Genomic DNA, 22,321 nt, shown 5'->3' on the forward strand with positions numbered 1-22,321 from the left:
AAGACCTCTTTGGGCACTTACATGGTTCCATCAGAACATGCAGCTAAACGTGGTTTGCTGCAGAGATGGAATTTAGATGCTAAGATGAAGGGAAAGAAAATCAGAGTAGAGATACAACGGGCTCGTTCCTCCAGAGTTGTCATCAAAGTTGCTGCTCAAAGCAGAAGGACTGATCCTTGACAGACTTTGGCATCACTCCGACGTGGATTTACCATCAATTCCCAGTGGTCCCCCCCCACACCAATAATGCAGAGTTTGTTATTCCCCAGATAGACAAGTTGTTTCACTTCCATTCCAAGCGATCTTCCATATCGTCTATAAAGGGCAACAAAAAGAAGCACTCTTTTCTCTTTTGTCCATCCAGCGGGTGATGTGACCCCAAATTCATTGAGGGGCAGCATATCCCTGGTCACCGTATTTTTGGAGTCCCTCATTTCACAGTCCGGTCGGGGGCAGGGGATATTTCAGGCCTTGCCTGTAGCCAATAGGATTCTGCCGGTTCTTCCAAGTCCAGAAGCGCTAAGGAGAAAAAAGGGCCAGTGTCCCAATAGGAATGGTCAAATATATGCGCACACACTCGCGCGCACACACACTCACACATACACTCTCACACACACTCGCACACACAAAGTAGTTTAGAGCAACGTTTTTAAAAAAGGGACAATTTCCATCACATGATTACTGTACATTGTCATTCTTAGGGTCAGGTAAGGGTTAGTTTTGCTATTCTGAAACCCCGTATATTTTTGCCCCCGTTCAGTTTTATCCGCTGGAGATAAATCACCCTCAATGAGATATATGTGTATAGAGATACATAGATAATATATGTATATATAGATAGATAGCTATATGTTTCTTTAAAAAATATATCTGCAGGGAGGGTCTCTGGCAATAGATTCTGTTTGATGTGGCTAGTCTGTCTTTTCTGTTTTGCCTTCTTTCACAGCAGCCTCTGAAGTTTTCCGCAGGGGGCCTTTCTCCGAGTTGGCGTGTCCTTGGCCGGATTCCGCCGTGCCACCATTTTTGTGCGCCGTGTGTTTTTCCAAGTAGTTCAGCATTTCGCTGAGGACAGTTTGGAAAGTGCTGAGGGCAGCGCATATCGCCGGGGTGCCGAAGCCGTGAGTGATCAAACTGCAAAAGCGGAGAGGGGAAAAAGAAACAGAGAAATATTGACTTCTTCTTTCTTTACTGTACGCAGATTGTCATTATGCTGCAGTTCAGGAGTTGGCCACTAAAATATTTATCACGGGAGGGGGGGAGGAATGCAGGCTAGATATCACTTCAGAGGTTGATTTTCTGGTAAACAGGTCTGAAACTTGAAGGCATCAGATTTTTACCAGGTATATGGGTGTAAGTTAACCAGGGCTTTTTTTTTGTAGCAGGAACTTCTTTGCATATTAGGCCACACACCCCTGATGTAGCCAATCCTCCAAGAGCTTACAGTAGGCCCTGTACTAAGAGCCCTGTAAACTCTGAGAGAATTGGCTACATCAGGGGTGTGTGGTCTAATATGCAAAGGAAATCCCCCCGATGTAGCCAATCCTCCAAGAGCTTACAGTAGGCCCTGTACTAAGAGCCCTGTAAGCTCTTAGAGGATTGGCTACAGCAGGGGTGTGTGACCTAATATGCAAATACGTTCCTGCTACAAAACAAACAAACAAACCCTGCTGGTATAAATGGGTGTAACCAATACTCCCTCTAAGCTGTGAAGTCTTGTGAGCAAAAATTCTACTTTGTGAGCTACTGGCATTAAAGTTGTGAGCCACTGCATCAATTAGTTTGCTTTGGAGCTATTTTTCCTGAGCTGAGGCAAAAATGTGTGAGCTGGAGGCTAAAAAACTGTGAGCTAGCTCACACTTACTCACCTTAGAGGGAACACTGGGTATAACTGCGTCCATTTCTACAGGATACCACTGGTGTAAAAATCACATGCTTATGACAGAAGCGATGTAGAGGAAGATAAATGTGGATATGGACGACTTGGGAGGGGGATCCCATCTCCACCCCCCATTTTCTCACTGGGCCCGGCATGGCTTCTGGGTTCTACCATGCTGAAGGTAGGAAGGAAAAAGTGTCTTCTGTGTTTGCACCAGGAATTCTAGCAGGAGCTACTTTGTATATGAGGTCATGCCCCCTGATGTAGCCAATCCTCCAAGAGTTTACAAGGCTCTTTTTTTGTAAGTTCAGGGGTGTGTGGCCTAATATGCAAAGGAGCTCCTGCTAGAATTCCATCCCTGGTTTGCAAAGAAAACAGTTTTACTTTGGGGGGAATTTGGAGATTTTGGGGGTGGAGCCAAGGGAGGGATCTCAGCAAGGGTTACAATGTCATAGAATCCACTCCCCAAAGCAAGGCTGTCAAACATGCGGCCCAGGGGCCAAATCAGCCCCCCGGAAGGCTCCTATCAGGCCCCGAGCAACTGGCTGTCCTCTGCTTCCTTCTCCCTCTCTCTTGCTTCCTTCTGCATTATAACTTGCTTCTCCATGCTCTCTCAATCACACAGCAGAGCTACTGAGCCAAGCCTCTATTCTTTCTATTGGCTGAGGCTCCTCTCCCTCCTTGTCCTCTGGTGAAGGAAGGAAAGTGCCAGAGCTTCCTTCCAGTTCCCTGGATCACACGGGAGATATATAAAGAAAGCAGCTTTAAGACCAGTGAGTGCTAATGTTTTAAGCATGTTTTTGAAAGTTTTCATAAAATCTTTATGTTTGTCTGTTGTCCTTTATAAAGCTGATAAATCTGCTTCCTGGCATTACATTTTATGACACACATGGCCCGGCCCGACAAGGTATCATTTATTTCAGATCCGGCCCTCGTAACAAATAAGTTTGGCACCCCTGCTCCAAAGCATCCATGTTTCTCCAGGGGAACTGATCTCTGTGATTGGGAGATGCTGTAATTCTGGGGGATCACTAGCCCCACCTGGAGGCTGGCATCCTTACTAGTGACTAAGACCACCCGTGCTCTGAAAAATCAGTAACCAGTTTACCATCCCAGGCTGAGAAACAATTATCCATTTCTCACAGACATAGATATCCAGGATTCACGAACCGACTTCGTCACCCAGGTATTTCTTCTTCTTCTTTTTTTTTTGGTGAACAAAAATTTTATTTTGCAATATATTAAAAAGTATTCTACTATCAACATCTAAATATAGTTAATCAATACATTACACAATTTCTTACCCCTCCCACCCTTCAAATTGTGACCTCCGCTGGAATACAAAACAAATTAAAAACCTTTTAAAAGTAAAAATTCACATATATAGAATCTTAACTAAAAGTTATTATTCACTTAACTTTATCTTCAGTATAACTACTATTCTTATTCTTTTACTTATTACTTACTTCTTAATCCTCAGTATTACAGATTTAATCAGATAACCATAATCTATTCTTCTTTGCACTTTTAAAAATTCAATTATTACTTGTTAAACATTAAACATATATTTCATAGTCCTTAAATCATCACTAAAAATTATTCAAATCTTAATCTTATCTTAACTCACAAACTTACTATATAAACTCAGCTACTTATATTTCGCTACTAAAACAGTACTCAGTAATCACAGTCCTTTTTCTCTTTTAGAGTTCAGTTAATATTCTCAAAAACCACTAAATGTCTCTCCACCTTCCATTGCATCTCCACATAGTTTTGAAATTTATTCCAATCTTCTTTAAAGTTCTCCAAATTATATTCTTTTAAAATTCTAGTAAGTTTGTCCTTTCACTCCAGTTAAGAACCTTTAAGACCCAGTCCCACTTATCAGGTATTTTATCTTGCTTCCACATTTGCGCATACAGTGTTCTTGCAGCTGAAAGCAAATACCACAACAATGTCTTATCTTGCTTCGGGAAGCTTTCTATTTGTAATCCCACCAGAAAAACATCCGGTGCTCTCTTGACATTATAACCCAAGATTTTCAATATCTCTTTTTGAATCATAGACCAAAATTGTTTTGCCTTCTCACAAGTCCACCACATGTGGTAAAAAGAACCTTGCTGTTTTTTACACTTCCAACACCTATCCGAAACGTCATTGTTCATTTTTGCTAGTTTTTAGGTGTCATGTACCATCTATACAGCATTTTAAAACAGTTCTCTTCTGTAGACCATTTCAGTAATAGCTTATAGATCCTTGAAATTTTTCATTTTCACCCAACAGCACTTTCTCCAATTCTGTTTTTTCATGTCTTATACCTCTACCCTTGATATCTTTCTCTACCAAGCTTTTAATTTGTAAAAATTGAAACCAATCAAATTTATCTTTTAGCTCTTCCACCGACTTCATTTCTATTTTGCCTCCATGAAATTTTAGCAGTTGCTCAGAGGTAACCCATTTCTCTTCCTGTGAACTTAGACAGCTTTATGACTTCAGTTATCACTATCCAAAGCGGTTTCCTCTCATCACCATATTTACTATATTTTTTCCAGGTATTCAACAAAGTCCTCCTTATATAATGGTGTGAAAAAAACCCATCCAACTTTTCCTTCCCATAATACATATACGCGTGCCAACCAAAAACATTTCCATGGCCTTCTAAAACCAACAGCTTTTTGTTAATCAAAGTCATCCAGTCCTTAATCCAAACTAAACAAACTGCATCATGGTATAACAATAAATCAGGTACTTGAAAGCCTCCTCTTTCTTTCACATCTGTCAGAATTTTCATCTTAATTCTTGGTTTTTTACCCGCCCAAATAAATTCTGAAATCTTTCTTTGCCAGAGATGAAATTGTTTCTTATCTTTCACTATTGGAATAGTCTGAAAGAAAAACATAATTCTTGGTAGAACATTCATTTTAATTACAGATATCCTCCCCAACATGGATAGGTTCAATTTATTCCACTTTAGCATATCCCCTTCAATTTTATGCCAGAGCTTTTTATAATTGTTCTTATATAGATCAATGTTCCTCATCGTAATCTCCACACCCAAATACTTTACTTTTGACACAACTTCACAAACAGTAGCATTTTGTAACTCCTTCTGTTTACATGATGACAAATTTTTACTAAGGATTTTAGATTTTTCATTATTAATATAGAAGCCTGCTAGCTCACCAAACTCTTTAATTTTTTTCAACAACAAAGGTGTTACTTGTAATGGATTTTCATTGATAAACATCACGTCATCCCCAAATGCTCTATATTTGTAGGAAAAATCTTTCAACTTCAGACCCTATATCTCATTATTTTCATCAATTTGAGTCAGTAAGACCTCTAGGGTCATTATAAACAACAGCGGAGATAGAGGGTAGCCTTTTCTTGTGCCTTTGCTGATTATCATTTGTTCAGTCAAATCATAATTCACACAAAGTTTGGCTTGTTGTTCTGTATAAATTGCTTTAATCATCCTTATAAAATCGGCTCCTAATTCCATTTTTTCCATCACTGCAAACATAAAATCCCAATTAAGATTATCAAAGGTTTTTTCTGCATCCGCCGAAAAATAAAGCCACCTCTTTTTCTGGGTGTTTTTCATAGTACTCTACAATGTCTATTACTGTTCTAATATTATCTCTTAGTTGCCTTCTGAGGAGAAATCCTGCTTGTTCCTGTTGAATAGAAATGTTTAAATTATGTTTGAGTCGTTCTGCTAGAATTCTAGCAAATATTTTATAGTCATTATTCAGCAGTGAAATCGGTCTATAGTTTTTAACATTCGTGGAATCTCTTTCCTCTTTCAGAATAAGTGAAATTACAGCTTCTTTCCATGTATTTGGTACCCTCCCCTCTTGCCTGTTCATCAATTTTTGAAGTTTGGGTACTAATACTTCTGTCAAAACTTTATAAAATTTTGCTGAAAAACCATCAGGACCCGGAGCTTTACCTACTTTCATTGAACAAATTGCTGCTTCAATTTCCATTTTCTCAATTGAATTATTCAATTTTTTTTCCATGCTTTCACTTAAAGGTTTCATTTTTATTCTTTGCAAATAGGCCTCAATTTTCTCTTTATTCACTTGTTGGCCTTTAAATAATTTGGCATAAAATTTGTAGAATTCCCTTTTAATTCCGGCTTGATCTAAAATTTCTTTACCATCTGAAATAATTTTATTTATCAATTTCTTCTCTCTTTTCTTCTTTAATTGCCAGGCCAGATACTTCCCTGGTTTGTTAGCACCTTCAAAAGACTTCTGCTGCAACCTTTTTAAGTTCCACTCCACTTCCTTATTCAATAGGTGTCTCAGTTGGTTCTGTAGAATTGTAATCTCTTGCAATATTTTTTTCTTCCCCAGTCTTTTCTTCAGGTAATTTTCTTTTCTGCCTATTTCTATTTGTAAGTCCTTCATTTGTTTTTCTTTAGCTCTTTTATCTTTATTATTCAGTGAAATTAGTATTCCTCCCATAACAGCTTTGTATGTGTCCCATACGGTCTGAATTTTAACATCTTGATCTTCATTCATTTGGAAGAGAGCTTTAGTTTCTTTTTCCAGAGATTTCACTACTTCAACTTTTTGCAGCAAATCTTCATTTAGTCTCCATCTTCTACACTTTTTCACTCCTTTTGCTAACCACAGTGATGGATTGTGGTCTGCACCTATTTTCAGAAGAATCTCTATTTTATTAGTAATAAGTCCCAGGTCCTTTGTAGACCATATCATATCAATTCTCGAGAAAGTGTCATGCCTTGCTGAGAAAAAAGTATACTCTCGTACTTTAGGATTGAACTCTCTCCAAATATCTTCCAAACTTTCTTGCTTCACTAATTCAAAAAAAGACTTTGGCAACTTGCCATCTTTATTCTTTTTATTTCCAGATCTGTCCAAAGAGTTCTTAATAGTTCCATTAAAGTCTCCCATTAACATTACATGCTCATTTGGTCAAGTTGCTGCAAAATGTCTTTGAAAAAAGCATCTTTTGCCCCATTAGGGGCATATAGTCCCAGCAACAATGTCTTTTTCTCATTAATAAACACCTCCACCGCAATATATCTACCTTCATTGTCTTTAAAAACCAATTTCGGCTCCAGTTCTTTTTTAATATAAAAAACCACTCCCTTTTTTATCTTTTGCTAGCGAGAAAAATTCTTCTCCCAAAGCTTTGTTCCATAAAAATTTGTAGTCCAATTGCTTAATATGTACTTCTTGTAGACAAATTATATTACATTTCTGCTTTTTAATCCAATGAAGAATTGCGTTTCTTTTTTGAGGTGAGTTAAGTCCATTAACATTCCAAGAGATTAATTTGTAATCCATAATGGTTTTTACAATTATTCTGTACCCTTGAAATCTTTATTGTCCACCAAAAATTCATTCATACCTTGGGTGTCCACTATTGTTTTTCTCAGTCTATTATACTCAAAGCTGAGACCTTCAGGTAAAATCCATCTATGTCTTATGCCCTTCTCTCTTAGTTTGTCAGTCAGTTTCTTGAATTGCTTTCTGTCACTGATGACCTTTCTCGGCAATTCCTTCATGATTCTCACTTTGCTTTTCTCTACAACCATTGGGCTACTAAACTGCTTGGTTAAGATCCTTCCCACCACATCCCTTGTAGTAAATTTCAATACCACGTCCCTGGGTAGCTTGCGCTTTCTGGCAAATTCTGAGTTGACCCTATATATATAGTCATACATATGTTCCACCTCAACTGGGTCTTCTTCCAGAAATTCAGTCAAAATTGTAGCCATATACTTCTTCAAATCCTCTTGGTCAGCCTCTGGCACTCCCCTTAGACGAATCATATTCTCCATCAACTTACAGTCTTGCAATATTGCTTTATCCTGCAATTTCTTGATAGTAGCATCTTGGTCTTTTATTTTAACTTCAATCTCTTCAGGTTTTTTTTTTTTGCTGTTGCTTGAGACTCTTCTTTAAGTTCCTCAATCTTCTTAAATTCTTTTGTTACTTCTTCAGCACTAGAGTTGATTTCTTTGGTTATTTCTTTAGTTAATTTCTTTTCACTGCTCGTTATTAATTCCTTCATTGCCTTTAATAATCTTGTTTCCATAGCGTCCAATTGTTCTTGGACTTGTTTAGACAGTTTCCCTTCTCTCACTGAGGCTGCTCTTAAACGTGTAACTCTAGATCCCAGCTTCTGATCAGACATTACTGTCTGCCCATTGCTTATAATGGGATCTTAGTTGGTCTCACCAATCCACAATCCAATGGTTGCATTCAATAGATTTGAGTCTGCCCTTTCCTGCAAGGCCAAAATTGCCATCCTAGGAGCCTCCTAGCTCCAGATATTAATTTTTTAAGTTCTTAAATCCCCCAAAATGGTGACCGCGATGTTTTCAAGCCTCTGTTTTAAAAAGTTTTCCTTTTCCCCCTAGGGCTTAGTCTTTATTTCCAAATATATAGTCCAAACTGTTTCGCCATTTGAGGATGATTTGTGTTGGTTTTAAACATTTTTATAGTCCAAATCCAGTTTATTTTTAATAAAACTTTGGCCTTTCTATAATGGCCTCCGATGATTCTCTATGATTCCTGGTTCTGGAATATACCCGGATGTTTGGAGGTTCCTCTTTTTTTGCCACTTGCTTCCTGACTCTCTGGCAATGAAGTCCTGTTCTCTATGATTGTAAATCTCACCATACTTGAAGGAGTCGCCACTTCCTGCTTCGTTATGAGAGTCTGCAGCTTTGTTATGGCTGGGTTTTTTTTTCAAAGCCAAAAAAATTCCAAACAGCAAGTATTTTTCTGCACTTTACTGCTTTTTCTTAGCTCCAAAAATTCCACCTTTACCCCCTTCCACTTCTCCTTAATTTCTTACTTTGACAAATAGTTCTGGATCTTAGCAATTTTCTTTAAACAGTCTTAATTTTCTCCCGGAATGATAGATAAGAATCTTTTACCTTAGCGCCATCTAATCTTGCTCATACTGTCCAGTTTTCCTTCAGAAGTTATTATAGTCTATAGAAGGCTGGAACCTTGATGAGTTTAAGTCAATTTAATGACCCCAGAGATTCTTTGTAGATGATGGAATGCAATCTCTCATCGGGGGGTTTTCAAAGCCAAAAAAAAATCTGTCCTGGGGTCTCTCGTCAGCCAAACTTTCTCCCCTTGAGATAACAAGCATGTCCTAGAAAAGTTCCTTTACTGGAAACAAGTAGACAGCAGGCATTAAAATGCCTTTTATGTCCAAAAAAAAAGAACTCGTACTGCCCCTCTGTGAGAGACAGGTCAGCTCACCAAGTTCCAACCCTGGAAGCCATCACCCAGGTACTTTTTTGTTGGATACTACGTTGGAGCAAGAGAGCCATGTTGAATTGCAGTGGTGGAAGCCAAGAGCTTTCTGCAAATGATGCTGTAATCCAGAAACGACTCAAAGGCCTACTCCTTAATACAGTCAAGTTTCAGTGGCAAGAAAACCAAGGTAGTTCTTCTAGAACTTTTGTTGCCGTTACTGTTCATATTGCAGTGGAAAAGAGAAAGAGTCCAGTTGCACCTTAACAAAATTTGGGGCAGGGGAGGAGCTTTCGTGAATCACTGCTCACTTCTTCAGACGTTGCAACATTGTAAACCAGGAGTGTCAAACTCATTTGTTATGAGGGCCGCATCTGACATAAAAGAGACCTCATTGGGCTGGGCCAGGTTAGGTTGGGCCATGCCATATCAGGCCAGGCCATGCGTATACCTATTTAAGATTACAGAGCAGAGATACAAACTTTATAAAGGACACAGACGGACACCATTATTTTTTTTTTAAAAAAAAACTTAAAACATGCTTAAAAAGTTAGCACTCATTGGTCTTAAAGGTGATTTCTTTGTATTTTTCCCATGTGATCCAGGGAACTGGGCAAAAGAAGCCCCGCCTCTTTCCTTCCTTCCCCAGGAGACCGGGGGGGGGGGCCTCAGCCAATAGAAGGAAGTGAGGCTTGACTCAGTAGCTCTGCTGTGCAATTGAGAGAGCCTGGCAAGGCAAGCTATTCCTCCCACCTTCCTCCCCAAGGGAGGAGCCTCAACCAATGGAGAAAATAGAGGTTTTGCTCTGTAGCTCCGCTGTACAATTGAGCAAGTGTGGCAAAGCAAACTGTGATGCAGAAGGAAGCAAGAGAGAAGGAGAAGGAAACAGATGACAGCCAGTTGCTCGGGGGCCTGATAGGAGCCCTCTGGGGGCCTGATTTGGCTCCTGAAATGCATGTTTGACACTCCTGTTCTAAACCAGTTGCCCTTTTATTAAATAAATTGAATGTGTGGCATGTAAAAACGGACTACAGGCCTATATTAATGGCTTATAGAACTACTCGATGGCTGTGGTCAGACGGGCTGTTCGTCCCGATAATTGTTTTTCTCGAATGGATTAAATTGGCTCATTTGTACTCCCACATCTGGCAGCTGTTCCCCAGTTGTACTCGCCCCATCATATGATGAGCTGGATATAAATAGCCACCAGAGAAAATCAGGTGTTTACAGATCCCTGCGCATTCATCCCATGTTGCTGGATGTCTGAACTCCTCCCGTGCATGCTTTAACCTTTAATTCTGGTTTTGCCATTCTGTTTTTTTAAACTGGTAGTGCACATGCAAATGGATGCATATGCCCACCTAAGAAATATTCTTCTAAAAATAACAAAGTTGTTTTTTTAAAGAAGAAGACCGAATTGCACGCTCTGTGATTGACGCAGAACTCTAAGAACATAAGAAAAGCTGCGTTGGATCAGACCAATGGCCCATCCAGTCCAACAATCTGTGTCACACAGTGGCCAAAAAAACCAGGCCCTCCCACTGTGCCCCCCCCCCCCCGAATACCAAAAATACAGAGCATCACTGCCCCATACAGAGAGTTCCAACAATACACTGTGGCTAATAGCCACTGATGGACCTCTGGAGAAAATGGCAGCTTTGGAGGGTGGACTCTATGGCATTGTACCACATTGAAGTGCCTCCCCTTCCCAAGACTCTTCCTTTCCAGAGTGGAGCCTGGGGAGGGTGGGATTTGTGGGGGTACCTCAGTGGGACATAATTCTGTACAGTACAACTTAGGAACATAAGAAAAACCATGTTGGATCAGGCCCTTGGCCCAACCAGTCCAACACTCTGTGTCACACAGTGGCCAAAAAACCCAGGTGCCATCAGGAGATCCATCAGTGGGGCCACACAAGAAGCCCTCCCACTGTGCCCCCCTCAAGCACCAAGAATATAGAGCATCACTAGCCCCAGACAGAGAATTCCAACAATAAACTGTGGCTAATAGCCACTGATGGATCTCTGCAACATATGTTTATCCAATCCCCTCTTGAAGCTGTCTATGCTTGCAGGTGCCACCACCTCCCGTGACAGTGAATTCCATGTAATCTAAATGATCCACTAATCTAAATAAACAGCCACAGAAGAAGCACATGGGGAGGCCAGACCAGGGTGAGAGTCTGATCGAAAATCTCTGCCACAAAATGTGATGGGGTAATTAGCGGCATGCCCAGATTGTGCCAACCTTCCAGTCTGACTGCAGCCGATGTGTAGTACAAATGAGTTGGCCAGTAACGTATATGTTCATGAAGACTGACCACAGATGGCCTGGAAAGTGGAATTACTCTCATTAAATGCTTCATGGGTTCTTTGGCAGTGCTAAGGTGTTGACTGCTGGATTCAGAGTCCATTGGAACCAATCACTTAACCCATGATTAAAAAGCCTTGTCAAGGGTATCGTGGGAAAGAATAGCATTTCCCTTCCATATTGTACGGGGTGAGCTCTTTTAATGGCCGCTGGTAGGTACCTAACGCCGAGGTTTCTTAGTCTCTATGCTATTAAGCATATGCAGCCATGTTTGGAAGCTTCATGGAAGGGAAGTCCAAGTCAGATTTTAATGATATACATCCGTGGAAATGAAACCAGCCAAATAAGCCCCAAGACTTGGACTCTGCTTTGGCAGCAACAACAAGGTCTGTGGTTTTCCCCCTCACCTCTACCCTCCAGGCTGAAAGAGCTCAGAGCAAAGGAAATATTGGCATTCTCTGCAGGAGAAGGGGAGGGATAAGTACCGGATACCACCATCTGTCTACCCCCAGTTTCCAATATTGGCCGAGTCTGGATATTTCCTACGACAGAAGTTGCTATCAAATATTTACAACAAGCTATGGCTGATGGAGAACTCTCCAAGAGGGACACATTCTCCTATGCCCTGCTCGTTTGTAAAAGTATTGAAATCTGTGGGCAGCTGCATAGGACTTCCAGAGTGGGTACCTGTGGTCCATTATCTATCTATCTATCTATCTATCTATCTATCTATCTATCTATCTATCTATCTATCTATCTATCTATCTATCTATCTATCTATCTATCTATGTCTGTCTGTCTGTCTGTCATCCATCCATCCTCTTCCTTCCTTCCATCCATCCATCCATTTGTCTATCTGTCCGTCCATCTATGTGTCTATTCATCTGTCTGTCTCTCTTTCTCATCCATCTACCATCAATCAATCTATCTAGGGGGTTTTCTTTGTAGCAGGAACTCCATTGCCCATTAGGTCACACACCCCTGATGTAGCCAATCCTCCTGGAGCTTACAGTAGGCCCTGTACTAAGAGCCTTGTAAGGTCTTGGGGGATTGGCTACGTCACGGGTGTGTGGCCTAATATGCAAGGGAGTACCTGCAAAACCCCCCAAAAAAGCCCTGGAGATCACCAAGGATGTCTAAGTTTGGCTTGCAGAAGCAAGCAATGGCAAACCACTTCTGATCATCACTACCTGATCTGGATGGTCCAGGTTAGCCCAATCTCATCAGATCTCAGAAGCTAAGCGGGGTCATCCCTGGTTAGTACTTGGATGGGAGACCACCAAGGAAGTCTCGGGTTGCCATGCAGAGGCAGGCAATGGCAAACCTCCTCTGAACATCTCTTGCCTCGAGCTGGATGGCCCAGGCTAGCCCAGTCTTATCAGATCTCAGAAGCTGAGCAGGGTCAGCCCTGGTGAGTACGTGGATGGGAGACCACCAAGGAAGTCCAAGGTTGCTATGCAGAGGCAGGCAATGGCAAACCACCTCTGAACATCTCTTGCCTTGACCTGGATGGCCAGGCTAGCCCAGTCTTATCAGATCTCAGAAGCTGAGCAGGGTCAGCCCTGGTGAGTACGTGGATGGGAGACCACCAAGGAAGTCCAAGGTTGCTACGCAGAGGCAGGCAATGGCAAACCACCTCTGAACATCTCTTGCCTTGAGCTGGATGGCCCAGGCTAGCCCAGTCTTATCAGATCTCAGAAGCTGAGCAGGGTCAGCCCTGGTGAGTACGTGGATGGGAGACCACCAAGGAAGTCCAAGGTTGCTACGCAGAGGCAGGCAATGGCAAACCACCTCTGAACATCTCTTGCCTTGAGCTGGATGGCCCAGGCTAGCCCAGTCTTATCAGATCTCAGAAGCTGAGCAGGGTCAGCCCTGGTGAGTACGTGGATGGGAGACCACCAAGGAAGTCCAAGGTTGCTATGCAGAGGCAGGCAATGGCAAACCACCCCCAAACATCTCTTGCCTTGAGCTGGATGGCCCAGGCTAGCCCAGTCTTATCAGATCTCAGAAGCTAAGCGGGGTCATCCCTGGTTAGTACTTGGATGGGAGACCACCAAGGAAGTCTCGGGTTGCCATGCAGAGGCAGGCAATGGCAAACCTCCTCTGAACATCTCTTGCCTCAAGCTGGATGGCCCAGGCTAGCCCAGTCTTATCAGATCTCAGAAGCTGAGCAGGGTCAGCCCTGGTGAGTACGTGGATGGGAGGCCACCAAGGAAGTCTCGGGTGCTACACAGAGGCAGGCAATGGCAAACCACCTCTGTTCACCTCTTGCCTTGAAAAACCCTTCGGGTTGATGTAAACAGTGACTTGACAGCACTTTCCATGGAAGCTCTACTTAAGTCACCTCCCCAGCATGTCTACTGACCTGGATATTTTGCTTGGTGCTTAGCAGGGGTCATTTTGTAGAAAAATAGGAGTCAGAACTCATTAGCATAATGAGCATAACTCATTTGCGTATGCCCCTACACCAACCAAAAGCAACCCAATGCAAGAAAGGAGAGCCTGAGCGAGTGAGGCCTGCTTGGGCTGGCTAGAGATCCAGCCAGCCGAAGCAGGCCTCACTTGTCTGGGGCTCTCCTGGGCTCCCCCCTCCAGTCAAAAGGCCAGCAAGCCACCTGCCGCCCAAAAGCACATAAGAAGCGGAGAAAGAGTGGTGTGGGCTTCTCTAGGGGTTAATGAGGGCTGCTGGGGGCATGGCAAAGTCCCTGGCAGCTGGCTGGCTGCCCGCTCTCCTAATCCAGGGATTGTTATGCAGCTGCACCTCCTATTCAATGGACAAAGTAGGTGTGGAGGAAGAGGGGGAACCCTCAGAAAGGTTCAGGAGCTGCGCTCCTGTGAGCTCCTGCTGAATCTGAGGCCTGACGACAGCTATCAGACCTGTTCCATGCAGCCCACTGAAGCCAATAGGTATGCATTGTGTACCAGGGAAAGCTGCATAATGACAGGGTGTACTATCTGCCGCTCTGGCATCACCCTCACAAAACGTAACTTTGTGTTTGGCATCAACGGGATGTTATGTCAGTGCCACCACAGGGCGAAATGCATTTGGCAATCCACTAGGATGAGGTCAGCAGATTTTGCATGTGGGGGTCAAGGTCCTAATGTTTGACCCAAATCTCTTTTTAAAAAGACCTGCTTAAGACCATCGTCAGCCCTGGAACTTGTACAGGGGTGGCCAAACTTGCTTAACATAAGAGCCACACAGATTAAACATTAGATGTCTGAGAGAAGAAGGAAGGAAGGCAAATAGATGGAGGGGAGGGAGAGATGGAAAGAAAGCAACTTTAAGTTTAAATGCCTTCTCCAAGCCAGCCAATGGGGCGGTGGCGGCTTCGAGAGCCGTTCACAATATGTGTGAACAGGCCTCAGATTCAGCAAGATCTGATCTTTACTAAGCGACCAAAACATGGCAGTGTTGCTGGAGCCAGCGATGTCAGAGAAGGCAGCAGTCACGGCTTACGCCCATCACTACCCCCCCAGCCCTGCCGAACCCCCAGCCAATTCCTGGCTTGCTTTAACATGTCTAGCCAAGTGCTATCCTCTTCCCGGCAGTGTTTTGTTTGCCAGAACATCGACATCATCGCAGGTAGAGGTGGCAGAAGAGTACCTTCAAAGCCAACTTGGCTGCAATCATGCACGCTTAATGATGCACGTTCGATCCCCTTCCGATGCACTTTCCAACTGGATTTTGCCAGCCCGCACAGTAAAATCCAGTTGGAACGTGCATCAAAAGTGAGTCGAAAGTGCAGAGTTTGGCCTTTGTGATCACAGCCAAGGTTTCTGTTAGTTTCCAAGGTGCCGCTGGATTAAAGTCTTCTTCTTCTGCGGATTAATACGCCTACCCACCCAAAATGATCGTAACAGGTAGGTGATGTATTTTTTTCCCCAGCTTTTGGGACAAAAAAGCTCACCCAATTATAAACCAACAAATGAACGGTAATGGATTTCAGGGCTTTTTTTGTAGCAGGAACTCCTTTGCATTTTTGGCCATGCCCACTGATGCAGCCAATCCTCCACAAGCTTACAGGACTCTTCTTACAGGGCCTACTGTAAGCTCCAAGAGGATTGGCTACATCAGGGGGGTGTAGCCTAATATGCAAAGGAGTTCCTGCTACAAAAAAAGCCCTGGTAATAGACTCTTTACTGTATTTTCATGCAAAAAAAGGTCAAGGTAGCCCCCTGTGCAAGCACCAGTCATTTCTGACTCTGGGGTGACATTGCATCATAACATTTTCACGGCAGACTTTTTACGGGGTGGTTTGCCATTGCCTTCCCCAGTCATCTACACTCTCCCCCCCCCCCCAGCAAGCTGGGTACTCATTTGACCGACCTTGGAAGGATGGAAGGCTGAGTCTAGAGAAAGGAAAGGAAAGGTCTCCTGAGCAAGCACCAGTCGCTTCCGACTCTGGGGTGACATTGCTTTCACAACGTTTTCATGGCAGACTTTTTACGGGGTGGTTTGCCACTGCCTCTTCCAGTCATCTCCACTCCCCCCCCCCCCCAGCAAGCTGGGGACTCATTTGACCGACCTCGGAAGGATGGAAGGCTGAGTCAACCTTGAGCCGGCGACCTGAACCCAGCATCCGCCAGGATCAAACTCAGGTTGTGAGCAGAGAGCTCCAACGGCAGTACTGCAGCTTTACCACTCTGCGACACAGGGTTCCTATTTGCATGTAAGGCTTCTGATAAAAGGAACTTTTTTTTTTTCTGCACAGAAATGGCTCACAAGATTTTGGCCAACCTCTCCAAACTCTCAAGTTTCCACATCTCCATTACTCCACAACTGGACTCGAAAAGTCCTACCTGAAATGTGTTAGGTGTCTCTGGATGTCAAGGTCTAATATCGGAGTGGGTCTTGAAGATCCCAAAGGTGATCTGTCTTGGCTTAGCAAGTCCTGGAATTCTTTACAGATTTGCCTGGAATCAGAAAGGTCACAGAAGGGTTTCGTAAGAACGCATGCCAAAGTTCTCAAGAAAATGATCTTCAGACCATATGTTCATAGAAGACGAAGAATTGCAGATTTATACCACACCCTTCTCTCTGAATCAGAGACTCAGAGCGGCTTACAATCTCCTATATCTTCTCCCCCACAACAAACACCCTGTGAGGTGCGTGGGGCTGAGACGGCTCTGACAGCAACTGCGCTTTCAACAACAACTCCTACGAGAGCTATGGCTGATCCAAGGCCATTCCAGCAGCTGTAGGCAGAGGAGTGGGGAATCAAACCCAGTTCTCCCAGATAAGAGTCTGCACACTTAACCACTACACCAAAGTGGCTCATAGAATCATAGAGTTGGAAGGGACCTTCAGGGTTGTCTAGTCCAACCCTCTGCACAATGTAGAAAACTCAAACACCTTCCCCTAAATTCACAAGCTCTTCATTGCTGTCAGACGGCCATCTAGGTTCTGTTTCAATACCTCCGAGGAAGGAGAGCCCACCACCTCCCAAGGAGGAAGCCTCTTCCACTGAGGAATTGCTCTAACGGTCAGGAAGTTCTTCCTAATGTTGAGCCGGAAACTCTTTTGATTTAATTTCAACCCGTTGGTTCTGGTCCTGACTTCTGGGGCCACAGAAAACAATTCCACCCCATCCTCTAGATGACAGCCCTTCATGTTGTATCAGCACAGCAGTGGCACCGCAGGTTATATCTAATGCTACCATGAAGGGTTTCTTATATATATATTTTATAAAATTTTATACAAATTAATAAACAACACTTATAAAACTTTGCTCGTCAAAGGTAGGGCAAGAACAATTTTTTAAAAAGAAAGAATATATATATCTATATCAGGGGTGGCCAACAGTAGCTCTCCAGATGTTTTTTACCTACAACTCCCATCAGCCCCAGCCAGCATGGCCAATGGCTGGGGCTGATGGGAGTTGTAGGCAAAAAACATCTGGAGAGCTACCATTGGCCACCCCTTATCTATCTATCTATCTATCTATCTATCTATCTATCTATCTATCTATCTATCTATCTATCTATCTATCTATCTATCTATCTATCCATCTATCCATCTATCCATCTATCCATCTATCCATCTATCCATCTATCCATCTATCCATCTATCTATCCATCCATCCATCCATCCATCCATCCATCCATCCATCTATCCATCTATCCATCCATCCATCCATCCATCTATCTATCCATCTATCCATCTATCCATCAATCCATCCAGCAGAAACTCATTTGCATATTAGGCCACACCCCTGACATCAGCATTGTTTCACAAGGGACTTTGTGGTAGAAAAAGCCCAGGAAGAACTCATTTGCATAATAGACCACACCCTCTCATTTCAAGCCAGCCGGAACTGTGTTCCTGTGCGTTCCTGCTCAACAAAAGCCATCCATCCATCCATCCATCCATCCATCCGTATTTTCAAATCATGTAAGCTTCAAACTGGTTTAAAAACAGTAGCCAAGAAAACTGGTCGATATTGGTATTATTTAAATCCTTACAGCATCAAAACGAATCAAAAGCTCCAGTCGGAGTAATTTCTATCCATGCTTTCTGCAGAGGACTGGTGATGTGGGGTTAGGATTGCCAACTCTGGGTTGGGAAATACCTGGAGAATTTTTTTGGCGGGGAACCTGTGGAGGGTAGTGTTTGAGGAAGGGAAGGACCTCAGTAGGAGATAAGGTCATTAAGTTAACCCTTCAAAGCAGCCATTTTCTCCAGAACTAATCTTGGTCATCTAGAGATCAATTGTAATAGCGAGAGATCTCCAGGTACCACCAGGAAGTTGGCAACCATACATGGGGTTCTGTCATACTCAGGGTCTTTTTGTAGCAGGAACTCCTTTGCATATTAGGCCACATACCCCTGATGTAGCCAATCCTCCAAGAGCTTAAAGGGCTCTTTTTTTAAAGCTCTTGGAGGATTGGCTATATCAGGGTTGTGTGGCCTAATATGCAAAGGAGTTCCTGCTACAAAAAAAGCCCTGATCAATAGCAAGAGATAGCTTCTCAATGTGAAAGCCAACATGGAAATGGGTTGGCGTTTCATCTTAGGTAAATCTTTTAAGATTCCGTTTGGTCTTCAGAACCCCGGGAGAGTAATCGTTTTTCACGGTTCCTTGGGGAAGGTAAAGGGCACAGAGAGGCCTATTTGCCTCTGGTATGTTTTTGCATCTCAGAACTTCTGATTTCAGTTGCTGTGTGCAGGCTACTCGAAGGGGTGGTATCTTCCTTCCCATATTAAGTCAGCTGTGTGATTTTTGGACCACTGCATGCTGGCATAGCCGAAAGGGATTCTTTGAAGAGGGGTTAAACATCAAGGAAGTAAGAAAATACCCCTTTTCAAGGAATCAGAAATTTGCTCGACTTTCATGGGAGACTTTGATATGGTAGAAGATACTTGCGGTCATTGAATCTTGTCTCTTGTTTCTCCACGTCACAGCCACTGAGGATGTCAAAAAGGCATTAGGTAAGGGACTCAAACCCCAAAGTCTCTTTGCCTTTTTGGAGAAGAAGTAATTACTAGGATTACTTCACTACAGCATGACCGGTAAACAGACTAGGGGGCGTTATTCTGAATAAGGTCAACTGCAGGGCTTGAAGGGTTAACCCCCCCCCTTTTTTTTCACATACCCTCATTCTGAATCATGGCACACATGCCAATTTCTGGCTCTATCGCTGTGATGACACACATTAAACAATGCACTTTCCAACTGGATTTTACTGTGTGAAATGGCAAGATCCAGTTGAAAAGTGCATTGAAAGTGGATTGAAAGTGCCTTAGTTAAGTGTGTGTGACTGCAGTCTATATCTGTGCCTTTCCTCCAAGAAGCTTAGGAAGGCAAATGTGGATCTTCTCCCTTTATCAATGTTCTCCATACAATGCTCCTGGGAGGTAGGTCAGAAAGAGATGACTGACTCAAGGTCATCTGGCAAGTTTTAATGGCACAGTGGGAGTTTGAACCTAGAGCCAATTTGGTGTAGTGGTTAATTATGCTCTGGGAGAACCAGGTTTGATTCCCCACTCCTCCACTTGCAACTGCTGGAATGGCCTTTGGTCAGCCATAGCTCTCATAGGAATTGTCGTTGAAAGGGCAGCTGCTGTAAGAGCTCTCTCAGCCCCATTCACAGGGTGTCTGCTGTGGGGAAAGAAGATAAGGGAGATTGTAAGCCACTCTCAGACTCTGATTCACAGAGAAGGGTGGGGTATAAATCTACAGTCTTCTTCTATTTATATGCATGGCCTAATATGTAAAGAAGTTCACGCTTCAAAAAAAGCCCTGGGGGACACTATAGCAATTTGAGAGCCAGTCTGTTGTGGTGGTTAAGTGTGTGGACTCTTATCTGGGAGAACCGAGTTTGATTCCCCACTCCTCCACTTGTACCTGCTGAAATGGCCTTGGGACAGCCATAGCTCTCACAGAGCTGTCCTTGAAAGGGCAGTTTCTGGGATAGCTCTTGCAGCCCCACTTACAGAGTGTCTGTTCTGGGGGAGGAAGGAAATTACAGGCTGCTCTGAGATTCAGAGTGAAATGTGGGGTATCTTCTTCTAACATATCAATCAAGCTTCACCTATGCTTCATAGCAGAAGTCTATCTGAGTGTTACTTGGCAAAACCTCACATCTTAGTGGTTTCCCAGCAGAGTACTAATCAGTGTCATCTATGATAAGCCTCCAAGATCTGAGAAGATTGGGTTATCCTAGGTAACCCAAGACACTGTCCACCTAGTTCTTCAAAAAGTACCGATTTTTACGGCCTACAAAACACAAAGCTCTATTTCTTCAGGATAAAGAACAGCTGGACAGGCAGGTTTAGCCAAGCGATTCTAATTCTGCCCAGCAGAGGGCAATAGTAACATAATAGTAGCATAATTGTTTTAAAATTAGGCTACTGACAAAGAGAGCAGTGTTTCTCGAAAGCTTATGCTACAAATAAAATTTGTTAATGTGCTAAGCTGTGGAGTCTTGTGAGCAAAAAGTCAACTTTGTGAGCTACTGGAATTAAAGCCGTGAGCTCCTGCATAAATTAGTTTGCTCTGGGGTCATTATATCCTGAGATAAGACAAAAATGTGTGAGCTGGAGGCTAAAAAACTGTGAGCTAGCGCACACTAACTCAACTTAGAGAGAAGTAGTAGACAAGTGCACCTTTAAGACCAACTAAGTTTTATTCAGAAGGTAAGCTTTCGTACGCTCTTAAGCAGACTTCATCAGACAAAATGGGAATGGCAAGCAGCAATTCTTAATATAAGTGGGCAGTGTGGAATCATGGGAATGTTTTTAGCAGAGTAAAAGAATCACAAATAGGGATCTGTGTTTGTTAGTGTTAGGACAAAGCAGGGCTGAAACAACACTGGAGGGTGATAAAAAGCAGACTCTGTTTAAATAGAGATTAGTTTAAATAGAAACTAACAAAGCCAGAATGTTACCTAGATTTATGGCACTTCGCACCTACAACAGCAGTCTGCTTTTTATCGCCCTCCAGTGTTGTTTCAGCCCTGCTTTGTCCTAACACTAACAAACACAGATCCCTACTTGTGATTCTTTTAATCTGCTAAAAACATTCCCATGATTCCACACTGCCCACTTATATTAAGAATTGCTGCTTGCCATTCCCATTTTGTCTGATGAAGTCTGCTTACGAGCATACGAAAGCTTACCTTCTGAATAAAACTTAGTTGGTCTTAAAGGTGCACTTGTCTACGGCTTTGTTCTATTGCTTCAGACCAACATGGCTGCCTACTGGGATCTATCAGCTTAGAGGGAACACTGCATCTTTAGTATTGTAATTCTAAGTAGACTACTGTCTCGGGCCAGCTTGGAATGCAGCTAGCTTCGGAACATGGCAAGGAATGCAGACAGCGTAGCCCGGCCCGAATCTTGCAGTTCGGTGGGAGAGTCTCAGTTTTTCAAAGGGGAATATAAATCCGGTAGAGTCATGCTTACTTTGTCGCTAGGATCATCTTCTTCCGGGCAGTCTGTTCCTTCTGTTCCATGTGCTGTCTGGCGAGATGTTCCCCCACCGCCTTGGCTGGGAATTCTGTTTCGCAGGTGTAGCCGAAATCTCTGGCCAAATGGAGAGCTTCCCCTTGGATCAGAAACACACAAATGAAACTGACAAACCCGATGAGATTATCTTACATAGAAAAAGAAGAAGAAGTATTTATTTTTATTTATTTAATTTTAGTCTATTTCTATTCCGCCCCTTCCCCGTAGGGCTCGGGGCGGAGTACAACATAGGATAAAACAATAAAATACAATAAAAACATTTTAAGAACAGACAATTTAACAGCACTCAGAGAAGTTTATCGTATCATCACATATTGCCCAACCTGGCCGTCTCAAATTGCAGATTTATACCCCGCCCTTCTCTCTGAATCAGAGACTCACAGTGGTTTACAATCTCCTTCATCCTCTTCCCCCACAACATGCACCCTGCGAGGTGGGTGGGGCTAAGAGACCTCTCCCAGAAGCTGCCCTTTCAAGGACAACTCTGCGAGAGCTATGGCTGACCCAAGACCATTCCAGCAGCTGCAAGTGGAGGAGTGGGGAATCAAACCCGGTTCTCCCAGATGAGAGAGCTCTGGCTGACCCATGGCCATGCTAGCAGCTGCAAGTGGAGGAGTGGGGAATCAAACCCGGTTCTCCCGCATAAGAGTCTGCATACTTAACCACTACCCCAAACTGTCTCTTGTACTAGGCAGGTTATGTGCAGGGGTGGAATTCTAGCAGGAGCTCCTTTGAATATTATGCCACACCCCCCTGATGTAGCCAATCCTCCAAGGCTCTTTTTTGTAAGCTCTTGGAGGATTGGCTACATCAGGGGGTGTGTGGCCTAATTTGCAAAGGCGCTCCTGCTAGAATTCCATCCCTGGTTATGTTTAATGGACAGACAACTGCGTGTCAGCTGCCTTGACCTGG

At 43.2% G+C, this 22,321-nt stretch overlaps 1 protein-coding gene across 1 annotated transcript in view; it reads right to left on the reverse strand.

Annotated features, from left to right (window-relative positions):
* Positions 1-610: 610 nt before the first annotated feature.
* TFAP2D (transcription factor AP-2 delta) overlaps positions 611-22,321 on the reverse strand; it is a 68,358-nt gene continuing 46,647 nt past the window's right edge. The window contains 3 exon segments of the mRNA XM_060257549.1: positions 611-1,131; positions 16,243-16,356; positions 21,347-21,488. Coding sequence (XP_060113532.1) covers positions 912-1,131; positions 16,243-16,356; positions 21,347-21,488 — 476 coding nt within the window. The 3' untranslated portion in view covers positions 611-911.

This window comes from Heteronotia binoei, chromosome 1, assembly GCF_032191835.1.
Source record: "Heteronotia binoei isolate CCM8104 ecotype False Entrance Well chromosome 1, APGP_CSIRO_Hbin_v1, whole genome shotgun sequence".
Taxonomy (NCBI): domain Eukaryota; kingdom Metazoa; phylum Chordata; class Lepidosauria; order Squamata; family Gekkonidae; genus Heteronotia; species Heteronotia binoei.